The sequence below is a fragment of the Gavia stellata genome, chromosome 1 (genome assembly GCF_030936135.1).
Source record: "Gavia stellata isolate bGavSte3 chromosome 1, bGavSte3.hap2, whole genome shotgun sequence".
Taxonomy (NCBI): Eukaryota; Metazoa; Chordata; class Aves; order Gaviiformes; family Gaviidae; genus Gavia; species Gavia stellata.
Genome location: NC_082594.1, coordinates 11,307,169 through 11,334,628, shown reverse-complemented (window position 1 = coordinate 11,334,628; position 27,460 = coordinate 11,307,169). Strand labels below are relative to the sequence as shown.

Sequence of the window (27,460 nt, the reverse complement as noted above, 5' to 3'; positions counted from 1 at the left end):
AAGATGGATTAGGCCTATTCGATTTGGAGGGGAGGAGATATTGAGGTATAGAAATCATGAGTGGGACAGAGAAGGCTAAACGGGTGATCCTTGGCACCTTCCCAACAGCATTTTTAATAAGTAGGTGTTCAGTGAAATGAAATGGCAACAACACCAAAACAGAAAAAGTACTATACATTGTATTTATGCATATTTTACTAGTAAAACTCACTACCAACAAGATATTACTGAGGCAACAAGCTTGGTAAGAAACATTGATATTTTTTTTGTATGGCAATTGCTAGGCTCCCATGGTGTTCTCCCTTATGACACTTTTGATATGTCCCAGTAAAGTTTTGATATCGGTGTCTCAGGCTTACTCAAGAATTTTCACCACAGAAAACAGATGCCAAGTACATTTCATAACTAGCTGGGGGCTCTAACAGAACTAATTGCATAATGGATAAAAACGTGTCACACCAAAACTGAGCAGGAGCAAACCCCATGTAAACTGCAGCCCGATGCTAAGAGAGTATTACATTCTCAGAAAGTCATACCAGCTTTAAAAGTGCAGCTAACTTTGCAGATCTGTTTTTCAAACTGAGATGTTCCTACTCGTGAAGGGACGTCAATCTGATTTCATCTGCTTTCCTGCAACATAGACTTCATGAACAATGCGAGTCATCCTGTACGTGTGCCCCTAGGCTCGCCAAACACGGCTTATTGGCAAATCCCTCAGTTCCTTGCAATCGCAATACAAATGTCCGTATTTTTTTTCTTCTTGAAAACACAGGGATAATAGCAGGGAAAAGGGGTTGAAACGTACCATGAGCACATTCAGAATATATCACTGTTACAGAAGCATGTTTGCTTTGAGAAGACCAAGTGACATTCATAAATTCAATGGAAAGGAACTATTTGCAGACAAGTACTTGATAATACTCGTATGTGCAGTACATGGTCTTTCTAGAAGTTCACTCAACTTATTCATGTACCTGTATAATGAGCTGTTTTCTAGTGACGAATTGCTGCATGATCCCAAAGAAAATATCTGCACCAATCTTTCATAGCTACATAAGCTATTGGAGGGAAGCAGCAACATACTGTACCTACACCAAGAATTTTAGAAATCCTGTTTTATTAAAAGTGTTACAAGCTGCAATTATTTAAATTACATTCTATTAATAATTTCTTTTTGTTGGGGGCAATTTGTGAATAAACACTTTCTGTATGTCAAGAAATGTCCCACAATTCAATTTTGAGTGAAACTCAAGTCCGTAAAGAACATGTTGCCCTGGAATACAACTGCTGAAACTGCTCAGTTAAGATGTTTGACCAAGAGACAGGACATGGAAAGCAGAAGAGGAAACCTGTTAATTAATCTGTTCATCTATAGCAATGATTCATGTATTCAATAGCTTTTCATAATGACTGAATCATGCCATGGAAGGAATGGATGAAACCCCAGCAGTAACGCAGACTCACGTTCACTGTATAAGGTATACAGATGCTGTAAAATGCAGTGGTAAAAACATTTTCATAGCACTGAGCAATGGGTATGTATAATCTGCTTTAATACATTGAGTGAAAATGCCATATTTCCATATTGCACTTAGCTGCTCAGGCCAAATCAGTGTGAAAGGCCATTTACTCCAATCAGGCTGAGGGAAGCATAAAAGCATACTGATGCCGTGGTTTTCCTCGTCCCGTAACAATATTCTGAAGTCTGCAAACATCCTTTGGAAGTCCTCAAATCCTATGAAATCACACATCCAGCAGAAAATCTAGGGTCAGATCTTTGGCCGCAGCCCATCCGTGCAGTTCCACCGACTGAGTTAGTTTACAGCAGCTGAGAACTCATCCCGTAAACTCTAAGGATGGACATTTGCCAAATGACGTTTAGCTAACCATCTGAGGTTACAGCAGGTTATATGCAACTGAATTGCAACTAATTTTACTGCAATAATTGTAGCATGATGACTGCTGTTAAAGAGGCGATTGCCCAAGCAAGGAATTTCAAAAAAATCGGCAGCGCTTTGTAGATAGTTCGTTTTCCCGATGTTTTCAGGTACGTGTTCACTTTGCATACAGAAGTCAAGAGAGACTGTGCACATGCAGCTGGGGCAAAACTGGGCCACTACTGAGCCAAACTCTGACATTTCAAGAAGTCCTCATGGGTGAAGTTATGCACACACACCTGACATCAAGTTTTAAAAAATGGCAACCGAAGTCGGCCAATTTGGAGTAAATATATGCTGTATACATGTTGCTCTATATGCACACAAAGTAGAATGAAATGCTATGTATAGATACATATTTATGGACAAATGACTGGTCGCTTGTCTTTGATAGGTCAATTTGTAAATGCTGTTTTTTCAGCCATCTGACGTGTTGTACACAGCAGCCTCAGCGATCAATTGCTTTCACCCTTTCGCTGACATAAAATTTCACGCAACAGTGCATCTTGGAATAATCCATATCAGTTCCTTAATACTGTGGGGAGATCATAACACTGTAACACTTTTAATAATACAATTAAAAAAAAAAAATCTAACTTTGGGGGAGAGAAAGAAATTATTTAGCAATTATTGTTTCCCCCTGCCTCAAAAGCTGAGTTTTACTCTTGGTAATAAATAGAAGGTACATACTCTCCAGATTGTCTGTAACAATTTTGTGATGTATAATACTCAACACAATTGGTCTCTTCGTGTCTGCACATACAGTATCATTTCTGAAGAAGTTAATAATGGGTTATACTGTATTTTTGCCTTGCCCAATATATATAGATACACCTTCAGCAAAATTTCTTCTCAATATTTATACTATTAATTGGACCAAATGACCAAAAAAAAAAAAAAGAAGAGGAGGAGGAAGAAGAAGAAGAAGGGAGCTTCCTCTACACTTGTGTCTGATGCTGGGTCTCCACAAATGGAATGTGAACATTTTCTAGGTTGAGTTCCTCCACGCTTTCATAGTCACTCATGGCTACTTCGGAGTCATCAAAGCCGCAGCTGGCTGAGACGTCAGAGGAGGAGGCATCTAGAGAGTTGTGCAAGGATAAGGGCATCTTACCTGCACTAACGTTTTCTGTGTTCTGGCTTGGGCCAACAGCAAAAGTACTAAATTCATTCCCAGTCTGAGCCCCTGCAGTGTCCGTCTCATTGGGGAACTGGTGAGGAGGAAGGTATTGGCTAGGGTGGAAATGCGGCCGTCGCCTGCAATCGGGGCTGAGCGTACTTGCCATTGAGACCGGCTGTGAGGGCGGGAGGGTTTCGTATTGGTCCGGATAATCCTCTGGAAGAGGAGGTGGTAACTGGTCCTGGCTTAAAAACTCCTCTTCGTGAGGGGGAGGGTAGTCGCTGTCAATGTCGTAGCCACCAAGGTAGTAATCTGTTTCCAGCTCTCTGGTACTGCCGTGATGAGCTGAGCCTCCATCTGCTGTCTCGAAGTTGGGCACTTCCTCAATGTCAGACAAGCGAGCACTTGGCATCCAGTCAGAGGTATCCCAATGATACGCTGCAGCAGGAAAGAGAACCACAGTGCTCCGTTAGGATGGGGCCGCTAATGAAAACAAAGTGTCCTGCATGCACTCTCCTCTTAGTCCTCACAGCACGTTCAAATCACAGCATGCGCCACAGGCCATTGACACAGGTCAGCCATGCTCTGACCAGAGGGGCAGGGGAGGAGAACAAAATTGTATTATGATGCTAATGCAAACAAGCAAAGAAACAAAACACGGCCACTCTCAGGCATTTGGCTTTTTAGGATGCTACTGGGTTGTATTAGAAACTATGAGGCCAAGAAATCAAAATGACAAAAATTCCTGAATTAATGCTTTTCACAGTTATTTGAAAAAATCTATAAATGAAGTCAGCATGCTTATGGTATCACATCTAGACTCCCCTCCCACCTCCAATGACTTCGTTTCAAGAAAGAAAGTGTGCAAGCAAATAATCTTGGTTGACTGAAAACTGGATCCTGAAATAAAAAAAGTGGCTGGCCATTCTCATGCAGCATTTGACCCCCACACAATTCAAACAAAAGAGAACATGTGAAGCAGTTCAAGAAAAAAACAGATCAAGCTGGTGCCCTGCCCACCCCAGCCCAGTCCAACAGGCAGAAAGTGTCTCAGAAAAATCACCTCTGTTGTAGTTCTGTCCTTGGTCCATAACAGACACTGTCAGATACAAAGTGAAAAGTAAAAACTGGTAACTCGGAGCATGTTACCAGCATAGTATTACATGTGAAAATACAAAACTCTGCATGCATATTTCTAAAGTACAGCTGCCTCGCTGTCATTTTAATAGGATTTTTAATTGTTCTTTAATTTAGCATACAAGATAAGCTTGCCTAGTCAAATGCAGGCATACATAAAGAAATGATTATGTAATGTGTATTATATTCCTTTTCTATCATATCTTAATTATTTACCCTCACTGAACAGATATGGAATTACATTAGAGATGGAATTCTTAATACAAAAAGGGCTATCCACCATCTCTATGGTTTATAACTGCAAAGTACATTTCTCTCTCACTTGTTCACTTTGAAACAGAAAAATAAGAATCTACCATTCTCAGGGCCGGTTCAAACAAATCTGGGCCCACCTGGGCTCAGATACCATGGTGATGGGCACGGTATAAGAACCTGAATAGAATAGAATACAAAGCCATTTAATGGGGCCATCAGCTACAATGCCCCGCAACCCCATACCCACCTCCCGCCTGCACTGCCATGCTAGCTGGTGGGGAGGGAGGCATTCCAGCATGGAGAGGGTGCAGGGGTGGGGGAGAGAGCAAGGAAAGAGGTTTTATGTGAGACAAGATCGGGGAATAAGCCGCAGCAGTTTCTAGATGAGATGCTCTTGTTCAGCCACATGTTATTGGGCTTCATGCAAGAAGTCACTGGGCAAGGTCTCTGGACTGCATTGCTGGAGGAGGTCCAGCCAGATAAATAGATCTTTATGGCATTACAGCACTTAACCTCTGGGGCTCAGCCACAGACGAGGGCAGAGAAGACTATTTTCCAGGCCTCCATCTATTAACACAACTCCTGCCCTTGCTTATCACCACAAGGCGTATGTGGCGATGGTGACTTTTCGTTAGCTCATTAACCAGACAGTAGCTTTCTACCTGCTCTGCGTTAGCCTGGGGTGAGGAGGGTTGGGGCTACTGCAGGTTTAGCAGCAGTGTCTGAACCGGCCCTAACCACTCTTCTCCTTCTTCACTTCTCTCTTTTTTGTAAAGCGGATCTTGCTGTCTTTTGGTCAGTGTAATGACATTGCACCCGAGATGCGTCAGGTCCCTCTGAGCTGTGTGGTGTCAGGATCCAGGAGAACCTCACTAATGTGCTGACTCACACAACCCCCGCCAGCTCCCTGGGGAAGGAGCCCCGTCCTCCCGCGGCTCTGCCGTAGCGATTCTGCCCACCGTGCACCCGGAGCTCCAGTGTGGCCAATGATTCACTGCTTTCACCAGCCCCGATGCGGAGCGTGCACGGTTCACAAATCTCTTAGAAGGAACTGGGAAGTGGGCAAAGCATTGTCAGCGACAGCCTCTTGAAACTGCTGCCAGACCTGCTTTTTCTGACTTGTAAAGTATGATGGGGATCCAATGTGTTGGCTTAAGCTTTCATTGAGGAAGGCAAGGCCTTTTAGAGTGTCTGTGCTTTCTTTTCAAGGTTATTTTCTAATTTTTTGAGTGGGACTTTTTGAATTAACCTTGGCTAGTTCATTTTATTTGATAGTGAGAAGAATGGCACTCTTACACTTCAGGAAATCAGTAAATATACTCTCGACAAATACTCGAGTGCCATCACTAGCTAGGAGTACAAGTGCTTTTCAAAATTACCATGACACTAGCTCAAGAAAAAAAATCAGTCGTTTCACAAAAATAATTTACTTGATCACCTTGAAGCATTATGCAGGCTGGAATAGCTGAAGTCTGCAAAACCTGGCTTAAATTTGCTAAAGACAGATGAAATTTTGCACTTGTGGGTAACCTGAGCTGATGTTGAGTTGAAATTTTGCCAAGGGTAAAATAAATGTTGTATAAATAAATAAAAGTCATGTTTTTCTATGATACACCACATTTCCTCAGTGCTTTACAGAAGAGGAAAATAGTGATAGTCCTGTTTTACAGGAAGGGAAACCACTTCACTTGTAACGTGACGTGCCTGAGGTTACCCAGGAGGTCAGTGGCAGAGCTGAGTGTTGGGTCCTTGGACCCAACTGCCATGTTCTATTCAATGGGCACATCAGCCCCAGGGGAAAGGCAGCGGCAGGCAGGCTGCCTTGCTACGTGGCATCCATGCAGTTGTGTCTACGCGTCTTCTGTCTGACTCTGTGTTACGTGGGAGAAACCAGCCACCTGCCTACCACCACTTTGCTCCTCCCCATGTGGTCCCGGTGGAGTGCACAGCCCAGCTTTACTGCAGCCTGGGACACTTTACAGCCTTCCTGTGTCTTCTCCTGTTTCCCAGCCTCTGCAGCCAGGATAATCTCAATGATTTGGCTCTATTATCAACCTAATCCTATTCTCTTGGAAGGCAATGGGAATAAGCAAGCAAAAACATTGACTTGAGCAGAAGAGGATGAAGGCCTTGACACCTTTTCTACCAACTCCAATTACCCACAGATATTTTGTGGTATATCACTCTGGTGTTCTTGTGTTTGCTGGTGAACATGCTGATCTGCAAATCCCCACCCTTGCCATGGGTTTGCTGGTCAGTGTAGATTAGTGAGGTTCTGCTGGAATGTTTCACAATGAAAACAGGAAGCATTGTTGCATAACAAGAAAGAAAAAAATTTAAATACCTTCATTTTCTATAGTGTCAACTACATTGTTGACAAGCTGTATGACAGTCACTATGGAAGCTTGCAGGGGAGGGAAAGCAGAAAATAAAGGGAGGGGAAGGACAGCTTCAGGTTAGTATTTTAAACACACATCATATGTTACCACAATAAATTCTCTCAAACAGACAGAACTGACATTGAAAAAAAAAAAGGCTGCCGACCAATGCATGATTTATGGAGCGGGTTGCAGGACATTTCATTTCAGATAATCCCATACATTTTCAGAGTGGTGATAAATTCCAAACCAGCATTTCTAGAAAGGCATATGGGATGATGTGTATCACCTCATAAATTCAAGCAGACTGGCCAGCTGATTCAATTAACCAAAGCAGTATCTTGTCTACCTGACACTAATTTCTAATTCATTCTTGCTTAAAGGTCTCCAGAGACGGTGCCATGTGCTCCAAGGGATCATTATCTTTTAGACCATCACACCATCTGAAACGGTGCTAAGCTCAATCTATTTTCTAAGAGGAATGTTTTGCTTATTTACTGTTTGTGCTGTGCCAGGTAATACCTCTGGGACGGTAAGCAGGACTGCTATAATTAGGAGGACACATCTAAGTAGGTTTGTTTCAAATTTTGATCTGTGTTTGACAGAATATTTTCACAAATGCTTTGTGTGTTCTCTGCAGGTGTTTTAACAAAACATACTTTTCCCTTGAAATAATTAATATAGACTGCGCAATTGTTTAACATGGAGTCCAACAGGCCAACAATGTGTGGTCCTCTAGATGATCTGCATTTTGGACCAACTAACACCCCTGCCTTTGAGGACCTGAAATAAACCCCACCAAAACCAGAGGGAAAGCTCTGGTTCAGTAAGTACTGGATCCATCCCTTTTCCTTTGTCTTTACGAGAAAGACAGCAGGCTTTGGAGCAGGCTAAGAAGGGGACCAGAAATGTTGGGCAAGATATACTTTTTTTTTTCACACAGCCAAGAGACTTAGAGGTCACAAGAACCATGTTAACAGTAATAGTGCCATTCAAATGTATGTTGAATATCTTGATGTCTTTGTTAAATTTTGGGCATGGAATCAAGGATCTCATCCAATTTCCTCAGTCCTTGTGAAGGCTTGGCAAAAAGAGCCTTGATAAACCAAAGAAACCATGTTCTATGTATACATCGAGCATGTTTGTGCCATCAACAGCATTGGTAATTGTACAAGGGACACTTGCATTGGCTAATACATAGTAAACATTATGGAAAAATAAGTGACTCCATGTAATTAGCTGCTGCGTGGCTGGAAAAAGAGGTGGAGGGCAGGCGTAAACTGTAACAGGAGAACAACCGAGAGTGAAAAACAGAAGGTCAAAAATCAGGGCCAGTGCTGTCTTCATTGCAACTAAGGGTTGGCTCCGCTGGGAGCTGAGCAGAGCATGTTCATGGAAGGGAGGGAAACTTCTACCCCAGGCAGCTCAGTGCAAGGCAATACCCAAATCCAGCATTGCATGGGAGAAGAACATCGGTGTCATCAACAGCAGTTCCTTGGACATCCCAGCAAAACCATCCATTGGCTTGCAGTGAAACAGTAACCTAAACATACACTTTGGTCATGGCCCCCCATTCAAAAGAGCTTACCATGGAAACCTGTAACTTGCCTTTGAAATGACTTCTCAAAATATTATTGCTGAAAGTGAGCAACCTTTTGTTTTAAATTTGTGGCTAATATTTTTTTTTTGCTTTTTGAGCACAAAAAATACTGCTAACTACTCTCAGCAAGACTAGGGGAGATGAGCAATTTAAATGCAGTAGAAATAAGGTGGAAAAAATAAAAGTAGGCTCAAAATCACACGCAAAAAGAGTTTGCATGGTGAGACAACCCCTATTCGATCCAGCAAGAGAAGACTCCAAGCACCGTGGAGGGGGTGAGCGGAGGCTGCCTGCACCTGATACAAACTGAACGGCGTAGGGCTTTTCACACCTTCAGCGGGACGTGTCCCAGTGCTTCTCGGGTGCAAACCAGGTTTCCCCAGTCAGAAGTGATTAACCAGTTTCGCAAGACAGTGTCGGCACGGTCATTTGTACAGCAGCACGACACAAGCCTGTCCCCACTGCTAGCCCTGTGAGCACGCAGCAGCTTTGCTCTCAGTGTTGGAGGAAGGAGTTTGGAGAAGGAGCAGCCTGTCCTGTCTCCCCAAAGAGTGTGGGTGCTGAACTGCATTTGTTGAGGTTTCACTGACAACCTTTTAACCTTTGCAGGGATGTGAAGGACAAAGAATTAAAATAACAGGAAGGGGAAGGAATTATGGCTTCAAGAGGGATATCCATTAGCCCCTGTATACATGTATATGAGCATGTATATGCTTACTCATGCCTGTATTTATATTTTAAGCTCTTTCACTGCAAACCCTCCCTGCTGCTGCAAGAAAACCAGAGCGTGCAGTCTTGCATTGACCTCTGCAAAACTACTCAGATGATTTAAGTTTCTTCCTTAATTCTCCCTGAAGATATGGATCTGTTTAGACCCTGAATTAGAATTGTTATGTCTGAAGGCTGTATTTTAAATACAGCTTTCACAAAAAATGAGTGAGCACAGAAGGTCCAATCCAGCTTCAGCGGGTACCATGTCACTGATTTAAAGGGGGACAGGATCGGATGCTTGACAAGCCTACTAGAATTTGGGAGATATAAAAAGTAATCATGTACAATAAATGACCACCTGAATAATTACTCTAAAGGTAATTATAATATAAATATATATTATTAAAATAATAATTATAATAATTATTCTAAAAAACACTAAAGCTTTTTTTTGGGGGTGCAGGGGCAGAAAAGCACTGAGAAGCTTGACAAAAATATTCATGATGCTTCAGCCACAGCTGAACCAAAAGGAACTGCAAGTGCACTTCTCTTTAAGTGCTTTTTCCAACATTTAGGAGTACCTAGGGAAGAGCTGCATGACATGACTGAGGAACTGAGTCTCCAGACAGTTCATTAACTGGCGGCTGAGGAAACTAAGTGAAATTTCTTTGTGCTCATCTTTTTCTGTGTATCTGAATGAGGTTTCCCTGACATCCATCATCCCTCCCTGGCAGAAACATCTTGCCTTTTCTCAGACCCACCACTCAACATACATGGGCTGTAGGAACAAAGGTTTGCTCTGACTTTGTAGGCCTCTTTCAGGCTGTGTATGGCTCTGCCCATGCCACCCACTGAGATAATGATGTAGGACATGAGAGCGGGCAACGAACATGCACCGAGCAAGGATTTAATAGTGCTCTATTGTTCGCTGAGCTGTGATTGCCAGGGAGAGGCCAAGCCACCAGGGACTGGCTCATCTGCTCATTGTTGCTGCTGAGCACCAGCAGAGTTTTGTTGGGACCATGAATGAGGCCTGGCAAACGGCACACAAATTCCCTTTAATTCGACTGATGAAACATGAAAGTCATCCTCTTCCAAGAGGGAAAATGATAGAAATTCTGCAGTTTCACTTGCAACCTATTAGTCAGCTTGTATCTTGGCAATGTGACTCTGCTGTATCACACCTCTAATTCACTGTAAAGCTTGGTACTGATACAACGGCTCCAAGCATGAAGATTTTAATGACGTTCCTATAATTCAAAAAATAGACACAAAGTGAGGGTTTGTACCCAGGACTTTCTGACTTCTAGCTTCATTAAAGGTTTTTCTAGATGCCACCTAAATGTTTCTAATAATATTAGAAAGAAAGTTAAATAGCTTTGTCCCCAGCATAATAAAGATAAAACCATTTCTTACCATTATCGTCACCGGAATCAGACTGGAAGGAGCTGAGAGACTGTACTTCAGAGTTGCTGCCTTTATTACTTCCTGCAAAACAGGTCACTTCTTCAGCGTCATCAACCCCTTTACCTTCATTGACAGCAAAAACAAAGCAAAATGGTACTCTCTAGGTATGCACATTTGTCTATTTATACCATGGAGCCATTTATATCCTGCCAACAAGTAGCCTTCTATTATTTTTGTCAGAATAAAATTATTTCCTTCAGACAGAGGAAATAACCTATTGGTCAAGAAGGCAGCTGATGAAGATACCCAGACTTTTGAAGTGTTTGAAGCCCAAAGAGTCTTTCAAGTGGCTGACACCACTGTAATCAAGGAAGAAACGTGGTATAAACATCTTACACAAGATATTACAGTTACATTTATCTTTACTGTTCATTTCCTAATATAAGAGCCTCATTAAAGACTCATTCAGTGCTCAATAAAGTTATTGTCCATCTTTTTATTCATATCAGTGGACCCTGGATCAGATTTTAATGGCTCCACCACTGACATATAATAGATTATGCTTCAATTTACATTGCTTTTCATCAGGGACGTTCAGTCTTGACAACTCTTCTACAGTTTAGAAACGTAACTGCAGCCTATGGTATAAATTCTCATGTAATTAAGCACACATGAATAAACACATTCAACTCTACATTATATATCAGTGATAATAAGGAACACAAAAAGTTATCCTCCATAGTAAGCACTGAGATCGATACCTGAGCTAATTACGAATGAACAAGCTCAGGTGCTGCAAACACGTAAGTACATCTCTCCACTTGCTAGCTGTAGATATTTCTACCCAGCATGGGGCACCTCCATATAGTAAGGGCTGATTTGCTCCTGCTGAGACGCAGGGTATGTAGTAGATGGAGTGAGTGCTGCAGTAATGAAGCTGCACTGCTTCCCACTCCTTGACAGCTGAGGTCTGTCTCCATGGCGTGGCATCATGCTGTGCAGAAATTCATAGAGATACCAACAGTGTCTGCGGCAGAAACACCCAAGGGAATACAGAACAGAGCACGTATGGGGGCTGGCATGCTGATGCTTTTAATCAGCAAAACTATATTTAATGGTTAAAAAGGTCAACCACAACACAACTGTGAAATACAACCCAAAGAAATGAAAATTAATTCGTGTTTTTCACTAGAAGACTTTAGCCAATGTGCTGCCTTAGATGAAAATGTGCAGGTCAGGGCACAGGTATGAGGCATTGCCAGATTCCTCTCTCTTTTCCTCAATTTCTATTGCCTAAAACTACAGGACTATGAAAGTTTCTGGATCATGGAGTTTTATTTGACAGCTTTGGTTAAGGCTGTGTTGCAGTGGGGTTGAAGATGCATTAGGGAAAACTATTAAAAAGAGAAGACATAATAAAAAACCCCCGTATGCTAAAGCAAACATCTCCCAGTCCATATGACATGTTCTGACTTGCAAGGATAGATGCCACAGGGCCTTAACTCTGTCCCAGCAAACTGGTATTTCCTGCTATGACAGAATATGTGAAGTTTGCTGCATCTCCAGCAACTTGTTCAGGAATGGAGGGGGCACTGTGTTATCAGGTGAGAAACCTTCAGAGCACAAATAGGGTAAGTGTGGGGATCAGAAATTTTGTGTTCACTCTGATACTGAATGCAGATGGGAATGCAATGGACTGAAAAGGTGATCCTATAAGTAGTGCATGATCTTCTGCTTCATTTCACAGACACTGGAAGTAGAGAATGTTAGTTCATTTGTCCCTGTTGCAAAACACAATTGCTTCTTGCAGAAGGTTTAAGTGTTTTTAACTCCCTTGGGAGACAAACTGCTCAAACCTAGTAGAGTTTATATTTGAGAATTCTGCCCCAAATTATTTTTTCCAATAGAAAGATGATTGCATTGTATCACTTGAAGAACTAACACTCAGAGCACTTACTCATATATGCTTTCTGAACAAGTGAAATAAATGCAGTTAGTCATACTTAATGCATAGAAGTAGAGGTCTTGTACACCTAGTTTAATTACAACCTTTCAAATTTAAATCAAATAACTTCTTGGAGAAATGTAACATTTGTAAGTGTACAAGGTTGGAGCATTAAGAGTACCTGTGTCACTGTACCTGCTGCACCCTGAAGGCAACCATTACCTATGGCAAGGAAGAGCGAGAGCAGCAAGCAGCACTACTTACTTTCCATCCCAGCATCCCATGTGCTCTTCCTGATGGAGTCGCAGTCGGAGCGACAGGGAGACACAGCGGGCAAGTTTGGAGCTACGCTGCACACCACCACCCCCCGCCTGGCTGTTAGTATTCGAGGGGACTCGGGATGAAATGTTGTCATCTCCTGGTGTTCCACGCCAAGCCCATCCACTATCTTGTCCAGGTTATTCCTCGAGTCACTCTGGAAGCACGGGGTATAGGCCATTGGCCTCACCGGCACCTGTGGAGGCCCAACCTCTTGGTAGATATTTCTGCTGTCTCCACTGTTCCTGATGTTCTTGAACTGGATGCCATTGCTCTTGTTGAGCAGGGCGGCAGTAGCTGGATCCTGTACGAGTGTGATGTTGTTGCGGGAATAGTTCTTCCTGAACACTTTCTTACGAAAGATGATAAAGAGGATGATCAACACAAATATGACAAACAGGACCACGGCTATTCCTATCAGCTCCTCCTTGCCAACGTATGAATGCCCAGCTTGTATATTGGGAACCACCACGGGGCGAAGACCACAGTATTGCCCCACATAGCCAGGGGTGCAGTTACACAGAAATGAACCAAATATGTTGACACAGGAGCCACCATTTTCACATTCTTCTCTTTCGCACTCATTGATGTCTTCTTCACACCTTGAAAGAAAAAAGGGGAGTTTGGAGTTTGGAGAACACCTAGCAAACAGCCCAGCTTGTACAAGTTGACTCATCTTGTCAAAGTGGTACCATTACAGTTAACACTTGCTGGTGCTTGGCAAATGATCTTATTATTATCATATTATTTAATGGTTTTTAATTTTTTCTACAGCTATTCCATGGCTTTTTAAGACAATAAAATGGAAAATCAAGAAGGAAATAAGAGTTTAAAGCACCTGATAGGAAAAGGCTCCTTGACACTAATGAAGCTCACTGAATGTAATAGAGAATCTCAGCCTTTTTGTATTGTTTTTGGACCATCCTATGGGATTCAATACAAAATATTAGGAGGAATCAAGAAGAAAATAGTTGAGAAAAAACATAGTAGAGAAAATCAGAGTACTTATTTAAGAGAAGAGGAGGATATACTGACTGTGTAAAATTCTTTAGGACTGGAGATAAAATGAGTAAATATTAGAGAAGTGGGTGAAAAAAAAAGAAAAGGAACCTTAAAGAGAGAGGAGAATTGGAAAGAAAAAGAGATGATCAAAAAAAAGGCAGAACAAAAAGCGCAAACAGTAGACAAACTAGATGAGAAAAAAACATGTTGATGGTCAGGTCAGGGGATTTTCTGTTTCTACACCAAGTATATGATCAAGACAGGGATTTTAAAAAATGAATGCAATAAATTAGGCTTTTATGCCAGGGCCGAGGTGACTAAATAATTGATCCATTTTCAAATAAAAGATTACATAGCAGCTTCCACAGGCTTTATGGGATTGCTCAAAAAGCCTCTAACACTTAGGTGTGCATATCTCAGTGAAAACTGTCTGGAGAAAACATCCTGGAACAGTAGTTTAGGAGGCCAAGTTCAGAAAAGCATTTCTGAACATGCAAGCCTCATGGATTTCTCAGCTGTCATTAGCTTAGACTTGAAATAAGCACTAAGTTTTTTTGCTAAGTGAATCATAGCTTCTGGGTACAAAATGCCTGATCAAAATGCCCGCCATCACTGAACCGAAAAGCTCCCACTGCCCACCTGGAGAGGGTCACTTACGTCACTCCCGTCAGGCCATTTTTGCAGTTGCAGATGAAAGTGTTGCCGATGGGATCGCACGAGCCTCCGTTCCGGCAGGGATTTGGGAAGCAGGCTGTGATCTCCGACTCACAATTCCTTCCCGTAAACTGGGAGAGGCAATTGCACTGGTAGCCTGGGAGTTGAGGGACACAGAGAAATAAATCAGAAGCCTACCACTGTATCTGTCTAGAAGCAAGGGGATCCATTTGGCTACTTTACTGCAAAAAATATATTGTACCGTAGGGGAAAAGGGACGTTTATACTCATTCTGGTATGTTTGTGTGGTCCACACTAATGCCAGTCGAGAGTTTGTTTATCTGGGGTGTCTGGACAATTGGAGCTCATGTCTACACACAGGGACCAGAGGAATTGCTGCAGCCCAGACCATCCTGATCATCATGATTCAGGTAAGAATAAATGTCATCCATGAACAACTTTGGTCACAAGAAATACTCTAGATCAAGCATGCATCTCCCAATATTTCTGAAATTACAGACCGTATTTGCTGACAGCAGCAGCAGGGGCTTCACTGAAGAACAAATAGATGAGCTGAGAGCTTTTCCACATCTGCCTTTCACAAGGACAACACAGTAGGGATGTGACAGTAATAAAACACTTGATGGTGATACTTCCCACTTTCATAAAGTGCATCATCCAGGCACGAACCATAAACTTCATAATACCAGCTGACCTGGGCAACGCCAGCTCTAATCAGAGCTAATTATGTGCAGTATGTGCTATTAAGAGACTGATTAATCACTGGCTGCAATACCTCAGACATAACTCCACTCAAGTGCAGGGGTACCCTGTGGGGGATCAGTCTTACTTTCACTTTTCTTGTCGACAGAGGAGCAACGTCAGAGTCAAAACCAGTTCTTGAAACCATCAGTTCACTCTGCCAAGGATCAAATGACAACCTCTTTTTTTTTCCCTCTCCTTGTGATTTCGTATGGCACAATGCCATTAATAAAAACTTTATTTAAGGTCATAAAGAAATCCAGTGACACAGTGTCTCTCTTTATATTGTGAACTGGATTTTGAAATTTGAGTGCTTTTTCATTCAAAAAGAGCAGGGAACATGTAGGTTGTGAAAGCCATTGATGGCTAAGGCAGTCCCTGGGATGGAAAGACTCCTAGATTAGAGATGTTGAACTAGCAAAATTTTTGTGGACATCTGTAGAAAAGTTTTGGCTGATTTTTTAAAAAACTACTTACACAATTCAAATGCCCTAAACAGATGTGTAGGCAAGGTTCAAGCTCCAGTTATGGGGTTCACATACTTACTGAATATAGCATATTAAGCAACTGGAACAAGGAACCTTCCTGCCATTAATACTGCTGGAGTTAGAGCTGAAATGGTTGAATGCAACTCAGTTCAGTGTCAAGATTATTGGAGATCAAGCTGATGTAGCTGAAATATCATCCCTCAGCGGTGAGCTTTTTAAACATACTTTAAAAAACTTTCTGTATCTATACATCCGAAAAAAACCCCCAAAATATATTTTAAAAGCCACTGTTCCAGGAAACAAGGCAGGAATTTCCAGCACAGTTACAAGGAAAAGAATTTCATGGAAACAATATGGAAAAGCCCAGTGGAGGCATGAGGCAAAAGCAATTCTGTATTAAGGCTCCCACATCTTTTATGTCGTATCCTGTTCAATTCACGTTGTTCAGATACTCTAATTGAATTCTTTCATGAAGACAGGCTTTAGAGAACAAACTTGGAACCAGACTTGCTGGCGTATTCACTCAAGAGTCCAATCCTATTTAACTGAAGATAAATGAAATAGATACTCAAATATCATGCTGTTTTGCTGTCCTGCTACAAGAAGGGAGATAGAAGCACTGCTGTTTTCAAGGTTGCAGAGTTAAGAAGATAAATGATTCGACTTTGGGGATTCCTAGAAAGCATGTTTGGGCAGCATCAGCAAGATGGGATTATTCTTTGGTGTCTTATGCATATCTCATTCAGACAATGCGAACAACTTTCTGGACTTGTAGAGATCTGGGTCTGAAGAATTATACAACTGCGACTGCACCAGTCATTGCATTTTGATGCCATCCCTGCGGAAGATTTATTGGTAGTTGGCAAAGTAGCTGATCTAGAAATACCATAGGTAGAAATCACAGCATGAATAAATAAAGCTGTTGCAGTGCTTCATTTTATGACTGAACAGTGACATCTATAGTTCAAAAATTTTCAGTAATATTTTATATATTTTTTATGGTCTCAATGATTTTAAGCGAAATGATAATGTTAAATTCAAATATAAACCATTTTATTAATAAACAAATCTGTTGCCTTATATGATAGTAGAATAGATATGTTCTTCTATTTGTTATCTGATATTCTAAATGTACATAACTTTAAAGTCACTTTAAAAAATGACTTTCTGTACCTAAGTTACTAGTTGCCAATCATTCGTAAGACAAAGCCTTTGAATCACTCTCTTTTCATGTCTTGTGTTTGTTTCAGCTGATTAAGTTCTGGGTTCTCACTCTGTAACATATTCTGTTACATTTATTCACTGCAGAAAACCTACAAAATATTGATTTGGTAACAAAAAAAAAATCCTTTTACCACCAAGTATAAAAGGAGTGTGGATTTATTAATTATTATTATTGCCTATTGTTTATATTAAAGATGCACCAACTTGAATTAACATTTTATACTAAGAGGAGATGAAACGGAATGCTCCAGATGTATCAGAGCTCTATTGGGCAATGTATGAACAAGACCAAAATGAAGTCTGCTTCTGAAAGCCTACATTTTCAACCGAATTTCATTTAATGATGGTGGAACATAGTCACATATTAGAAGATTGAAGTATTCAGCATAGATTCTAAGTCTAGGGATCAAAGTTAGAAATAAAAAAGGCAATAAACCAAGACAGTATTAAATTACAATATTTATCATTGACTTTTCCTCCCGTTGGAAGCACTGCCATACACCTGCCAACTCTGAGCCACTGGCAAAAGACACAGAACTTTCCCATGACACACATGCTCAGAGCTGCAAAGCATTCACCCGGGAGGTCTCCAACACAGCAAAGCATATGTTGAAATTCATCAAGAGCTGATACGATGGCTCAGTACACAGCATATATTGACTCGGCCAGCAGACTTGCCAGATCTTTTATGCTTCTCCAAACCTCTCAGCAGAGGCTGTAATTTTGCCTGCTACTGCACATTGAAGCCACGAAGTGCAATAGTACAGAAAACCCTTTTGGTCAGGAGTGCATCTTGGGTCTAACAAAGAATTTTTATTACACTTTAAATTTAATATTCTGGTAATATATCATGCATTTCTTCCCACCCGTTTAGCAGAAGAATAATAAGCAAGCTTCCCACATCTGAGGACAACAGAGCTGAAGAAAAGGTTAAGTGCCCTGTCCTCTCAGCAGGGGCTGGAAAAATGCTTTCAGGCAGTCTAGGGCTTGCTCCTGTTCACAATGAAGGCACTGAAAGTCTTGGAAATTCATCAACATTTAAGATCATACAGTCCATCTGAGTTCTCTCCAAGTGACATGAATATTTCATTTTGCACACTGATGCTGGAAAATGTTGATCTGCATTCTCTGAGGCAGCAAATTTTGTGATATCACCACTGTATTTCTTCAGAGGTAAATAGTAGAAAAAGACAGAAAGCTCTAGTAAACACATCTGCAATGTTGCTGGGGTGGGACCACAACACTCTCAGCATGTGCCACAATAGCCTGTACCAACAGCTGACCTAAGAGCTATGAGCAATGATATAGCCCTTTTAGGCTGTATCTCCATTAGCACGCCCTGCAGAGCAATGGCAGTGGGTCTGTGGAGCAAAGCAGTTGGTGCTGAGGACCCAGGACCCTCAATGCACGCATTTCAGAGCCTTAGCATCACATTAGCTGCACTTCTGGTGCATATCTTCCAGCTCAGCACTGTCCAGAGGGAAGCCTGGTCCTGCCCTTTGAGACCTCACCTCTCCACAACAGGAATCAAAGCGCCGTGAGAGGGGATGATCAGAAGATTCATGCCAAAGCTCGTTCATGATCTAAAACATTTATTTAGACATAGCCCTCTCCTGCCTACACATGGTCTTGGGCTTTCTGGTTGTTTTATAAGGCTTCTGTCATGCTCCTATGCTAATCTGAGTCCCCCCTATGTAGCTGAGTCTCACCTTCTCACTTTGACTCCAAGAGCTTCTCTTCCTGCCTTGTTGGCATGTCCCTGTCCAGAGGAAAAAGGAATTTTTCAGCCCAGACCTTACCAAAGAGCAACATGCTGTAAGCGAGGACACCACGCAGGCTTCCCGCCTATACCTATGTTTGCTTGGCACTTAATAAGCAGAGACAGTGGCAAAAGGCAGGCACGGTGCCATCAGCAGATGGGATGCCGTTATGCAGCGAACATCGTTGGTAGCATTCCCAGCCTGAGCATCTGAATGTCTGTCTATCCTGAGGTTTACTTGGCTTTATTAAAGAGGATGCTCCAAACTGCTGCCAATTCTTTTTTTGAACATGTGTATGCTCCTGCTTCTAGCTATCACATGCAAGAGGACTGCTGGCTTTTATCTGTTACGTGCTTTCGCTTTGCATTTGATCTCCCCATGTAGTTTCTTACCCTGCTGTGCAGCTAGAGCTGACAAATTCAATGTCCAGAAACAGGCCTGCCCTTGGCCCTGCTCACATAGCGTTTCATGGCAAGTTAACGGATGAGAAGAACTGAAGGTGAAGAGGCATTTTTCCCAGCATTTGTATGTTGGTATGTTTATAGACATACCAGGCCACCTTCAAGAACTGTGTGTTCTTCAGCCATACATATTGCTGCCACTTCAGATTTAATTTATCTGTCTTCAAACATATGACTGCCTCTTGCCACTAGTTGGTATGAAAACCAACCTCAGTCTTTGTTAAACTGGAGCTTTCTATGAAAGGATTGGCGTGTATGTGCTTTGAAAGAGGGAATTTAAATCCAGATGTGTAAAAGCATAGCTATAAAAAAGATTAAAAGCCCCAAAATGTCTAAAAAGCTTTTAAAAATTAACTGATGTGCATTTGGTATGCTCACATTACAGCATGCTGGTTTGTTTGTGCGTGTGTAAAAGCGAGATTGAGAACGTAAGTAAGACCAGATCAGTTCATGACTACGGTATTAATGCGCCCATTTTTCCCTAATGTTTTTCTTATGAACTACCTAATCTTCAAAAACACCCCTGTGTCAAGGTTGCCAAGATGCTTTAAAAAATATATTAAAACCACCACCTAAGTGCCAGGTTGCATTTTTCCCTCTCTTTGGATTTTAACTCTGTTCATAAGAAAACTAAAAAAGAAAAAATGAGGAGAGGGGAAAACAATGACTTTCTGTCCTCACACTCTGCCCACAGTCCTTGACTCAGTAGATATTTCTGCTCAAATGCTTCATGTTCAAATAAAATTGCCTACTCATATAAGCCACTTACTTCAATCAAAGCCAGATGTATATAGGACTGATCAAATTAAAAGGAAGTAACTATACTTATAATTGCAGGCTTTACAAGCACGAGGTTTCTTTCTGTGGTTGAAAGGCTTGGCGCAGTGTTCAGATTTGATTACAGTAAAGCTTTCTATTGCTGTGATTGCTTATGTTGTTATTCATGCAGATAAACATATATTTACTATTGGCAGACCTGGTAATGCCACTCCATTATTAAGGTTGTGTGACATTTCCCATTTTAAGACCTCATATTCAGCAGCTTATAGCTTAACCACACTTTAAACACTTGGTTGAATTTTCTTGGGAAATTTCAGTCCGAAGGGCCAAGCCGTTTCTGAAAGTCATGCTGTTTGTCAGGTTTCAAAATGCTAACAACTTTCTTCAAAAATAGCTTCACTGACCTGTATTTATGGGTAGGGGCTGAAAAGTTGGGAATAACATGGCCTGTATTTCAGGGCCGTGGTTTCCAGTGTCTCCAAGAAAATTGTCCTAATTTTTGTCCTAAAGCCATATATAGCTTTCAGGAGTCTCCTGAGCTGTCAGACCTGGTGAGTGCCTCATCCCCCTTTCCCAGCCTTTTTTAAGCATGCATGGGATCTCCCCGCAGGGTCCCTGGACACACAGTACCCTCTCTTTCACCGCCAACAATGCTCGGCATACTCTGCTGCCACGGGACGTGATTCGGACCCGTGGGAACACATGAGTGCAAGCAGAGGTTCATGCCATGGATGCTTTCAGCTGGCCCAGAAACCAGATTTTGGAAGCAGAGAGGTTTTTCTGTGCTCTCAGTGATGTCTCAGAGCATCTGAGCTACCGTACATTCTCCTGCAGGCTAAGATTCACATCTTGTCCTTCTGTTCAGTATACAGAGAGGTCAGACAGAAAGAGCCAGCATGGGTCAACTAGCCCTGTGTCGGCTCTTTTTTCGGGGCAATACCTTTGCAATCAGTCCCAAACTCTGTGCAGCCCATGCACAGTCCGGTCCCCGAGTCAGGAGCTTCAAAGGCGCTGTGAATTTATCCATACAAACCCTAACAGCAGCAGCTTGGCCACACTCCTAGTGCAGGCAAAACATCGCTTTAGCAATTCCTGAAACAGGGCTGCAATATTACCCTGTGCCCATAACCGCAGGATGAAGTAGAAGGTAATCAGAGGCAGTGTTTTATTAATGGTGAATAGGGCAGTAGGCATTTCTATTGAAAGGAAGATCTCACAACAGGTATACTATTATTGAGGTTTGTGTTTTAGATGATTTCTTTATGCAAATTATATGCAAATTAGACACAGCCCCTTTGATTTCTGGCATGTAGCCAGCAACTCTTTCATGTTATAATGTTGGGTAACCTTTGCTTGACTGTTTTCTTTTAAAGTTAGCTATAAATCTGAGCTTTCTTTTTCTCTCTCTTAGTTTCCTTGTAAAGCACAGTAGGGTTTCTGTAAGAAAAAGGATGTTAACAGTATATGAAATCTGCTCTGTAAAATTCAAATTAGAGGATTTATTTATTAAAACAAATTCTATCATTATGCCAAATACTCTCTGTTTAGGAACATTATTCTTCAGAAACTTTCATAGGAGGATAATATCATAGCAAATATTAGTCAAGAGATCCTAATGCTACTGAATGCCCTGGTATTGGGAAAAGGATCTTTGCACAGCATATTTTCGAATGTTTCCCCCCTTCAAAAAAGAAAAAAGCTGCCATTTTCTTCCTTAAGATAAAAAATGAAGCGTTAATACTTTTTTTTTTTTAAAATTTTAAATGAAAGTCAGCTGCTAACATCTATGTCAGCAAATACAATGGCTGGTGATTCTTAAATGTACGTTGCAATATGTGGCTCTACAACTAGCATTTGCAATGCTGCTGGGCTCTGTGCTCTACGGAATTTACTTATGTGGCCTTTTTGCATATGGAGGACACTAACAACAGAATCACTTTCCCTGGTGGAAACAAAAATGCCCATGCCTTCTCCTTGTGGGCTGGGCTGCAGAACCACCAATGTACAGTCAGGGCCCATTGCCCTGGAATTATGGCTTTATAACAATCCTTTATTTACATACACTGCTGAGGCAGTAAAAACAGCAAACAGATTTTTTAACGGCAGGCAGCTGAAACATCCCCGCAGGGCACGTGCCCCCTCGCCGAGGCAGGAACGCAGACAAGTTAAATCAGTTCCATGACTGCTTTCCAGCAGCGAATTACGTTGACATGAAAACGGTGCGTGCCATTCCAGTAATAAAATGGGTCTAATCTTTAGCACCGCCTGTTTCTCCCCCGCCCCACAGCTCCCCTCAGTTTGAATTGGCATGCACATGGCGCTGGGAAGAAAAGAATTACTGTAAAGCGTTTCGTTAGAAAGGTTTCAATTTACTCATCACGAGATTGCTGAGCAATGCTGTAAATAGACTCAAATAAAATCAATAGAAGGAGCTGTTCTCATGCTTCCTAGAATGCTAGGTGAATGGTTAATCTATCTCATTTATTAAGTATGGAGTCTGAATCAAACCCATGTTACATTCATGTACATATTATAGCTGTATTTCCTAGGGATTTAAATAATCTTCCTTAGCAATTCTCTCAGTGGCTGCAGCATCCTTCTGCCTCAGAACGATTTTCTTTTGTCCTTGTGCAGCACTCATTTTCTTTCTTTCCCTTAGTAAATAAAGACCCTTAACAACACACACAAGCAGCAACATTTGTCCTCATGCTGCACATCACATCCTGGCTTGCCAGTACTACGTTTCATTCCTCCCAACTGTCCCCCCATCTCCTTCTGCCGACAGCAAAGCCGATAGCATCCCTGATGCTCCCTTTGCCCTGGCATGGGAGAAGATGTGGCTGACTCAAAGCCAAGGATCCAGAGGAGATGCTAGCTGAGATAGCTCAGCATCAGAAAATTCACATTGTCAGGGCTTACTCTATAAGGACAGGGTTATCCAAGCGAGAAACTTCTGTCTTACAGTCAGTTTTGCTCAGATCTCACCGGATTTCAGCCTTGAAAACTAAACTGTTCTGAAGTTTAGGAAGTTCCTAAAGTTTAGAAAAATCTAGTTGGGAGAGAGTGATCAGAAAGGAAATATGAGAACAAAGCTTAAAACAATGAAAAACAGAAATAACAATTATGGATTCAAGGGAACTACACGGACACAGTAAAGCAGAAAGCCCTGGACAGCGGTTAAATGCTCCATAAAAAAAGTTTGGTGGGAACTTCCCTAGGGAACCACAACCAAAACCACTGACAATAAGTGGATGGAAAGCTCTGAACTCGCAGAAGACCTCTCTTTTGAGCATCCTCCTGCTCGGCCTGGAAAATGTCCTTGCTAGGACGTAGGGGAGGTGAGACCTTGTCAGCTCACTGAGACAAAGTTTTAGTCTGCTGGAAAAGGTGAGCAATGCTGCCTGCTAACACAATATGGGGAACTGGAAGAGAAACCTGAACACTGCAGAGAGAGAATAGCCCTAGAGAAAAGGTCCTACATGTATACCATTTGTTTTTTTCCTGCCAAGATGCTCACTGTGCTTATGGTCTGGTAACTTGTGCACTACATTACTGGGTAGTAAGTCACCAGCACCAAATCACACAAGCACCATATAACCACTGGATAGGAAACTCCAACGTGAGCACAGTTTAAATCAATGCCCTATAAACTTTGGATAATACTACTTAGACCTTGAAGCACTCAGGCCTCTGAGGAAGCTGTAAAATACACTTTGGGGGGGGGGGTTATAATGGGGCGGACTTGCTATTTTCCATGCAGACATGTAATCAAATTACTCACTCACAAAAGGACCAAGGTGTTTGTGGACAGCTCAGTAATTATTTGTGACAGCTTCAGAAACAGAGAAAGGCAACAGTGCCGTTGCATCTGTGATGGACGTTTGAAATCATCATCTTTGTGTACAGCCTTCGATGCTGTAAATGGATCCTGAAAAATCCAGCTGAGCATTACAGTAATTGTAATTCTATTGGTTTCTATAGAAATGGGATTATCCTAACAGCCAATAAATCAATTTCCTCCTGGAACACTAATGCAATGAGAAGGGGCACCATTTCACTGTTATTTATAGAGCAAACAGCTTTTACACAATTTGCAATACCTATCAGAGTTTTATAGAGTTCATGAGATTTTTCAAGCATGTTGCTGCATAAAACCATCTCTGGCAATAAATTATAGAGGGAAATGGGGAGGGGGAAACCCATAAAGCAATGCAAAATCCTTACCGCCAGATGGCACGCTGGTACAGGTGCCGCCGTTCTGGCAGGGATGCCTCTCGCAGGCATCGGGGTAGAGGACGCAGCCAAGCTTTAATTCGGTCAGGCCAACCACTTCTGCAAAGCTGCTGCGCTTGTTCTGGAGCGGCAGTTCGTTGTTATTTAGGACAACTGAATCCAGGCAGCCCTGAAAGCCGCTCAAGACCTGCGTTGTTCTCTTGTCGGTCAGGCTGCGGACGTTATCCACTTGGACCTGGGCGCCGAAGTAGACGGAGCTATCTGTGCTGAGAGTCTGGAAATAGAGGGGGGCTTTGCGGCGCTCCACGTAGCTGTCGTCCAGGGACAAGCTCGTGAAATTGCGATTCAGCTCCAGGAAGACCGAATGCCAGCTTCCATCATTAACGGCCCTGCCAGAAATTCCCAGGATCCCCGGCCCACTTCCACAGTCCAACTGGAACCACAGCTTGCCATCGACAATCTGCAGGAGGAAAACAGATATCAAAGCACTTCAGGCACTCAGCCGTCTCATAATATGCTCTCACGGAGAATGTGGAAACACAGAGGACTTCTAGACGGTCTCTATACAGTGTTAAACTACATGACACTAAAGTAGCAAAAAGCTGTGCCTTTATGATGAGCAAAAAAAATAAGGTGATAAATATCAGCTTACTTAGAATTACCCAAAGCCAGTTACTGCAGGCAAACTGAAAATACAGAAAAAATATAGATGCAGAACACAGGCGAGGACTGGGGTAATGATATGTCTCACTGAATAGGGCATGGACCAGAGGTCCCATGTTCTGTTCTTGGCTCTGTTGCTGAGCAGTCGTGTCTCTCTGAGCAAGTCCCGTCATCCACCTGCGCGCTGCAGTTCTGCTCCTGGTAGTTGATGCTACTGAAAGGACAATCAGGGCAAGGGACCGCCTCTGACTGTTTGAGAGAGGCTTGTGGCGAAGTCAGTGGCCACTGTTTTCAGCTGGGGATGTTAGGTGCTCTGCTCATGCACACATCCTGTGCCTCTGTGACCTTCTGGAGCATCTCAGCGAGGTGTGGACTTGTCCCTAAGTGTCATAAGTTCAGTTTCTCTAAGTGCAACAGTAAGATTCTGGTTGACCAAAAGTCAGTTATTTTCCAAGGATGCTACACTACCTGCTCCATGCGTACCTCACAGATGACGTAAGACGGCTCTTACTTTTCTTTCTTTCCCCTCTCATATTTATGCTGGGTTCATGGCTTTAGAGGGCTTGTTAGGATTTCTCATGCTCCCTCCTGTCCTTCACCCATCTGAAGTCCTCATAAAGGGAAAGTCTGTGCTGGCCTGCTGGGGCAGGCGAAGCGCAGAGTGAGGAAATAAGTATGAAGTGCTGCTTTCCTGATTAGCAGTTTACCCAAAGATTTTAGGCTTCTCTAGCAGATGGCAGATAAGTTTAAAATGGCTGACAAGGCTGGAAATAATTTCTTACGACACATTAATTGGATTCAAGCTCTCCGAAAGCTCTTGCAATTATTTCACCTTTATGTCATGCTCTAGGAAGTATTTATTTCTGCAAATCCCATCTCAAGACAGTTCTGTCCCATTATTTATCCCCCTGAAAAGTTCAGGCACTGTGTCCTTTTTCATCCTTCCCTGCAGCACACATGGTACTCTCACTGGTTTATCCGTAACACAACCCTACGGCTTCCCCCAGCAGAGCAGAGTTGCCATAGCTGTCAATGCAAGAACCTACCAGAACTTTTGTGGCCTGCTGAACTGGCTTGGCTAATGCAGATGTGAGGATGCTGCATTGTGTCCATCTGTCTTTGGCCATTTTTGGCTGTTTCTGGCATGAACAGTCATTTAAAACTGTGTTAGCTAAAGACATCCCTTGGCATGTGTCTGAACTGGTGCTCAAACTCTTCTCTGCCAGGCTCTCTGATGTGGCTTGAAGGTAAATGGGATACTGGGCATCTACAGGGGCAGACTGTGCTGCTGTGTCATTGTCAGCACTTTATTGTCCTTGGAGGTTCACAAAACTACCTGGAGAAAAGCTAAGGGAAAAATCTTGAGTTCTGATGATTTCTGGACTTCCCTCTCCTTTCCAGACCTCAGTCTCTTGACCGGCTGAACTTGAAGTGGGCTGTAGCCTCAAGCCAAGCGACACTGGGGAGTTGGGCTGTAAACCACACCACTCCACCGCTCTGCAATCATTTGGACAGGGTGGACACAGAGATGCTAAGCACGTGACAAGCTCCTTATAAATGCCAGCTAGCTACTTACTCTGCATGGCATGAGGGGTGTTAGAGGGATACACATGTAGAAGGAGCCAGAAGAGCAAGAAATAGCCCCTGCTATGGTGGGCTGGCTATTTTGAATTCCTTGACCTGTAGGATGTGATGAAACTGAGAAGAAAGGAGATCTATGATTGTAATACAGCATGCTTGAGGGATGGATGTTGCTTGGTACTCCTACAGCTCAGTCAAAAAAGGCTAATGGATGTGTAGAAAAATAAGTCTGGATCATTTTCCATTAAAAAATCTTTTCTTTCAGGACTCAAAACTCAGCTGTAAACTATTTTTGTAGATTGAAATTGGGCCTATTAAAGCATCTGCTCAGGAGAAATCTCGGTAAACAAGATGCCCTGATAAACCGAGCTGGTTTCTCTCCAGAGATGGAGCAATAGTTTCTTTTCTCCCTGCGCAACAAAATAGTCCACAAACCTTGAAGCCACTGCTCAGAAAGTGTGGTCTGGCTCAACAGGAATACAAATCAAACAGAAAAATACATGCCAACATATTACACTTTGAAAAACAGCCATCATCGGATAAGCAGTTAACTTGCTTCTTATTCAAAAGGCTTTTTTCCTACAGAACCTGTTCTACTGATTGTGTATAATATACATATACCTCCCCTAAGACTAATTATATCCTGAAGGACCTACTGCCTGCATGTCTATTACCCTTACTCACAGAACATGCTTTTCCAATTATCTTTATAAATACAACACCACATATGAGCACCTGGGATAAATATTACACCATTTGTATATGGGAAATGATGATCTAAAAGATTTGCCATTAAAATAGGTTTTATACATTTTTCTCATCCACTTTTATTTCTTTTTACCAGCAGATGATCTGACATACACAGAAAATATGTATTGTCTGAAAGACTATGTTTCCTTCCTTTTATTAAAAAAGCACTAGTAACCTCCACCTTAGGCTAGACTGACAGATGGAAAGGATGGTTCGACGCTTACAGTACTAGCCTAAGATATGATAGATATGCCTGGAAATCCACACTCTGCAACACTCTTCCTCTGGGATCTC

The 27,460-nt window shown here is 42.2% G+C and overlaps 1 protein-coding gene across 2 annotated transcripts in view; it reads right to left on the bottom strand.

Moving 5' to 3' along the window:
• Positions 1-2,875: 2,875 nt before the first annotated feature.
• FAT3 (FAT atypical cadherin 3) overlaps positions 2,876-27,460 on the bottom strand; it is a 323,651-nt gene continuing 299,066 nt past the window's right edge. The window contains exons 21-27 of one of the 2 annotated variants that reach the window (XM_059827150.1): positions 24,164-24,632; positions 14,468-14,621; positions 12,755-13,410; positions 10,555-10,668; positions 6,794-6,853; positions 4,121-4,156; positions 2,876-3,495 (exon numbers count right to left, since the gene is read on the bottom strand). In XM_059827150.1, the coding sequence (XP_059683133.1) occupies positions 2,876-3,495; positions 4,121-4,156; positions 6,794-6,853; positions 10,555-10,668; positions 12,755-13,410; positions 14,468-14,621; positions 24,164-24,632 (2,109 nt within the window). The remainder of the gene's footprint in view (positions 3,496-4,120; positions 4,157-6,793; positions 6,854-10,554; positions 10,669-12,754; positions 13,411-14,467; positions 14,622-24,163; positions 24,633-27,460) is intronic. The other variant, XM_059827219.1, reaches the window with a different exon arrangement.